Source organism: Oryzias melastigma, linkage group LG17, assembly GCF_002922805.2.
Source record: "Oryzias melastigma strain HK-1 linkage group LG17, ASM292280v2, whole genome shotgun sequence".
Classification (NCBI taxonomy): Eukaryota; Metazoa; Chordata; class Actinopteri; order Beloniformes; family Adrianichthyidae; genus Oryzias; species Oryzias melastigma.
The window spans coordinates 1979294-1984153 of record NC_050528.1 but is presented as its reverse complement, the minus strand read 5'-3'; the positions used below and the strand labels follow the sequence as shown (position 1 = coordinate 1984153).

At 46.0% G+C, this 4860-nt stretch overlaps 1 protein-coding gene across 1 annotated transcript; it reads left to right on the top strand.

The window, feature by feature from the left end:
• The first annotated feature begins 1141 nt into the window (after positions 1–1141).
• On the top strand, positions 1142–4249 carry LOC112139448 (alpha-amylase). The gene is made up of 9 exons (XM_024262258.2): positions 1142–1339; positions 1699–1845; positions 2095–2292; positions 2568–2798; positions 2879–3012; positions 3092–3314; positions 3388–3509; positions 3625–3750; positions 4026–4249. The coding sequence occupies exons 1-9, from the start codon at positions 1172–1174 to the stop codon at positions 4213–4215; spliced, it is 1539 nt and encodes a 512-aa protein (XP_024118026.1). The 5' UTR covers positions 1142–1171; the 3' UTR covers positions 4216–4249.
• Positions 4250–4860: the final 611 nt, after the last annotated feature.

Sequence of the window (4860 nt, the reverse complement as noted above, 5' to 3'; positions counted from 1 at the left end):
CCCACGCCGCTTCGCCCCACGCCGCTCTGTCCCACGCCACTCTGCCCCATGCCGTCGCCGCTCCACCCCACGCCGCACCGCCCAACGGTGCTCCGCCCCACGTCACTCTGTCCCACGCCGCACCGCCCCACACCGCTCCGCCCCACGCCACTCTGCTCTCACCTTTTCCCAGAATTCCTGTCTGCCCTGAAGCCTCACCAGTGTTTGCAGTTTGTTAGGGAAGGTTTGCATAATTTGTTTTACGCAACAGTTTGACTCATTTCCAGGAGATTCATAAATGTTGCAACTGAAGACGTTTTATTTTGAAACCAAAATCAAGAGTAACTGGAGGTGCTGAGTGCTGGATGTGAACGCTGCTGACTGAAGCAGCTCCATGATCTCAGAATGACTCTGAACATCAGATCCTGACATCTGACATGTTCAGTTTTGTGTTTCCAGACGTCTGTTCAGAAAAGATGAACTCTCTCTGAGGATATTTTATCCAAAACTACAACATTTGTTTAATCAGGACTTGATAGAAAGAGTTGAATCCCTGAGAGGTTCCGGGAAAACCTGAAAACACCTTTCCAAGGCCGTTCCCATGGTTACATAAATGCACATATGTGGGATCTTGTACATTTTTAACATATGGAAGAGAAAATGTGCGTTCTTTCACACAGCGACCCTGGCCTTTAAGCCCACCGATGTGTTTCCTGATGTTTACATTTACATTCAGCAGAATCCTGCAGATCCAAATGGATATTTATATAAGTTTTGATTTTTATGGATTCAAATTTTCTCTGAAAGTGAATAGCTGGTTTAGGTTATTATTTACATGTACAATCAAATATTATTGGAAATGTTCTTTTTTCTGTTTTCATGTTGATGTACATAATTGAAGCATTTCATTTGATAAAAGTTTAAAAAGTGAAGATGTTTTGGGGCATGAATGCTGACAGCCACATTTTGCTCTGATAGCTTCATGCTGTTTGTTTGCTCTGGCATGGAGACTGTTTGAGTGCAGCACATGTGATACTGTGTTAGAAAACAGTGGGAAAGAGACATCTGCTCGTGATGCAAGATAACCCGCCTGACGCCGACTCCTCATTGGTCCCTGACAGACAGGCAGGGCTATATAAGCGGAGGCGGAGCAGGACAGAGGGTGTGGTGTTCTCGCTCATCATCGGGAAACATGAAGCTTTTCGTTCTGGTTGCTTTGTTCGGGCTCAGCTTCGCCCAGCACAACCCCAACGCCAGGGATGGGAGGACGGCCATCGTCCACCTGTTTGAGTGGCGCTGGGCTGACATCGCTGCAGAGTGCGAGCGCTTCTTGGGTCCCAAAGGCTTCGCTGGTGTCCAGGTAGGACGGTGCTGCGGGTTTCTGCATGTGATCCTCAGCATCTGGTGTGTGATGCTTGACTCTGAGCACATGGCTTCAGGTGAAACAGTGAGACTAAATGGTTTAAAATCTACTATTTAGAAGAATATAAACTATGAGTGAAGGTCTATGAAATTGTACATTTCTGTGTTTCAGTATGAATGTCATAAAACAGATTATTGAAAAGCTCACACTGAAGACACATGCGTAACGCTGATGCATCACTTTCACTAGAAATGTTCTGCAGGAAATCAAACAGAGCATAATGGAAACTTTATACAGCAAAGTTCTGTCCTTGTTTCCTCATTCTGCAGAATGAGTTTAACTTCCGTGTTTTCTAGATTTCTCCACCAAACGAGCACATCCTCGTGAGCGATCCTTGGAGGCCCTGGTGGCAGAGATACCAGCCAATCAGCTACAACCTGTGCTCAAGATCTGGGGGCGAGAATGAGCTGAGAGACATGATCACCAGATGCAACAATGTTGGGGTGAGCTGCTCTCATTCAAAGGGCGATGCGTCTTCTTCTCTGCTTCAGTCTGAACACGTTTCCTGGCATTTCTTCATGATTCATGAGTGGCATCGTGACGTACTGGCAAACCGCTTTCACCCTGAAGGAACCGGGACAGATGTTACGATACTTGAGTCCCACTATAGGAGTGGATGTCTGATTGAGACCAAATGAAATTGAGAGAAAATGTTCAAATGTTTCCTCTTTCCATCCTCCATCAACTCAAAGGTGAATGTCTACGTGGACGCAGTCATCAACCACATGTGTGGAGCTGGTGGTGGAGAGGGAACCCACTCCTCCTGTGGCAGCTGGTTCAATGCCAACAACAAGGACTTCCCAAGTGTTCCCTATTCTAATTTGGACTTCAACGACGGCAAATGCAAGACTGGAAGTGGCAACATTGAGAACTACGGGGATCCTTACCAGGTCAGTGGCGTCCAGGGTCAGGACCTGGTCTTATAGACCTTCTCAGTTATGATCACATGATGCTGTCAGCAGATCTTCCACATGAGATCATAATCATAATGTGACAATCAAGAGGGCTTTTCTAGATGACTCCAGTTGGACTGGAACGAGAGCCAATGATGTTCTAACAAAGACTTAGCTGTATTTTACATGTATGACAGTTCTAAAACAAACCTCAGCCCACTATCATGCCAGGACCTGATCATGTACTGTAAGTGACTGTTTACCTGGTCCAGGTGCGTGACTGCCGTCTGGTCGGTCTCTTGGACCTGGCCCTTGAGAAAGACTACGTTCGAGGAAAGGTGGCGGATTTCATGAACAAACTGATTGACATGGGAGTGGCTGGATTCAGAGTGGACGCCTGTAAGCACATGTGGCCCGGCGATCTGGACAACGTTTACCGCCGTCTCAACAACCTGAACACCAAATGGTTCCCCGGCGGCAGCAGACCCTTCATCTTCCAGGAGGTGAGGCCTTTTTTATTTCAGTGTCAGTGTCAGACACTTTCCCTGCTGGATCTGACATAAATGTCTTTTGCTCCTGAAAGGTGATTGATCTTGGAGGCGAGCCCATTACAACTGGCGAGTATGTGGGTCTTGGAAGAGTGACTGAGTTTAAATATGGTGCCAAGCTGGGAGCTATCTTCAGGAAGTGGAACGGAGAGAAGCTGTCTTACACTAAGTGAGAGTGTTACTGTATTACTGCTGTCACATGTCAGTTTAAAGATCTGATCCGATTTGATCATCATTCTTGTGCGCAGGAACTGGGGAGAAGGTTGGGGATTCATGGCTGACGGCAATGCTGTTGTCTTCACCGACAACCACGACAACCAGAGAGGCCACGGTGCAGGAGGAGCCTCCATCCTCACCTTCTGGGATCCCAGACTTTACAAGATGGCTGTCGGATACATGCTGGCTCATCCTTACGGGTTCACCAGAGTCATGTCTAGCTACCGCTGGGACCGCAACATTGTCAACGGACAAGTACAGAGTCCCTTGAACCAAACTGAGACACGTCTGGAACAGTCCTGGTCCTAATGTGTATTAACGGTTGCAGGACCAGAATGACTGGATTGGGCCCCCCAGCAACGGTGACGGATCCACCAAGCCAGTTCCCATCAACCCTGACCAGACCTGTGGAGATGGATGGGTGTGTGAGCACAGATGGCGTCAGATTACGTGAGTTCTGCCAGATTTCAGACCAGAGTCATAGAAAATTAAAATCATGAAGATGGATGGATGCTTCTTATTGTCCACATCAGTTAAAGCTGCTTCCCCTGGTTTCTCCCTTCAGGAACATGGTCCATTTCCGTAATGTGGTGAGTGGACAGCCTCATGCCAACTGGTGGGACAACGGCAACAATCAGGTCGCCTTTGGCCGTGGAAACCGTGGATTCATCGTGTTTAACAACGACGACTGGTGAGGACGAGTGACAGCTGCTCTGAGAAAGACTATTTGTCACTACGATGAAATGTTTATTTTCAATTAAGGACTGAATGGACATGTTTCCATGGAAACATGCAAAATGTTTCTGATGCTAGGCATTACCAAATCAACTGGCCATGACTACTTCATGTTATCTATGTGTTCCCCAACACTGTCATCAAACCACGTTCATGAAATGAGAGGGACACATGGAAGGGAAGGATTCATTCTCAGATGATAAGATGCACTGCTCTGTCTTCAACCTTCAGGGCTCTGGATGTGACTCTGAACACTGGCCTTCCTGGCGGCACCTACTGTGACGTCATCTCTGGCAATAAGGACGGAGGCAGCTGCACTGGGAAGCAGATCACTGTTGGCGGTGATGGCCGTGCACACTTCTACATCAGCAACTCAGAAGAAGATCCTTTCATTGCTATTCATGCTGAGTCTAAGCTGTAAATGAAAACCAAAGACAATAAAACCTGCAACTGAAGTCTGAAGCGTCCTGCTCTCTGCTGTTTGAAAGTCTTTAGTCTTTGATCAAGAGGTGAGAAAGGCTGGAGAGAGCGTTTGAACCACGGGGTTGAAAGGTGACTTCAGACGTTGGTTTAGGACTTTCTCCGCTGCTTATTTTTAGGGTTTAGTTGAAGGACATTTCTTTTGTAGTTTTGTTTAGAAAGCTTTTGTTGTGGAGAAACACCAACGGCCGGGTTCTGTTCCCACAAGTTCTTTAAAACAGTTTATCACAATTTCTGATTTAAAAATAATTACATTCACTAGAAAGTTTGAGATTTTTTCTAAACTTAAATGATCCAAAAAGTTAGTAAAACCTTTCCCATCTGGTTTCCAGCCTCTGCTTCATCGTTAACATTTGATCATCATCTTCACATATTCCAGCTTTAAACAGATGGAATCTTAGTATCAAACATTCCTACAACGACAGAGTTTTCCTGGGATGCTAGTGAACTGAAACTAAAAGAAACGGTTCAGATTCAGATGATTAACACCAACCTCTATATCTCAGGAGAGTTCAGATGATAGGATGTCAGCCAAAGCGTGTTTCACACTCAAAAGTCTTTAATATTATGACAAAAATAATGAAGC

What these genes read in the sequence shown, in the direction of transcription:
- LOC112139448 (XM_024262258.2), top strand. Translation starts at nt 1,172, where the DNA reads ATGAAGCTTTTCGTTCTGGTTGCTTTGTTCGGGCTCAGCTTCGCCCAG. An exon ending in ACTACGGGGATCCTTACCAG is followed by an intron (nt 2,293 to 2,567) that starts GTCAGTGGCGTC and finishes TACCTGGTCCAG; the next exon opens with GTGCGTGACTGCCGTCTGGT. An exon ending in GAGAAGCTGTCTTACACTAA is followed by an intron (nt 3,013 to 3,091) that starts GTGAGAGTGTTA and finishes TCTTGTGCGCAG; the next exon opens with GAACTGGGGAGAAGGTTGGG.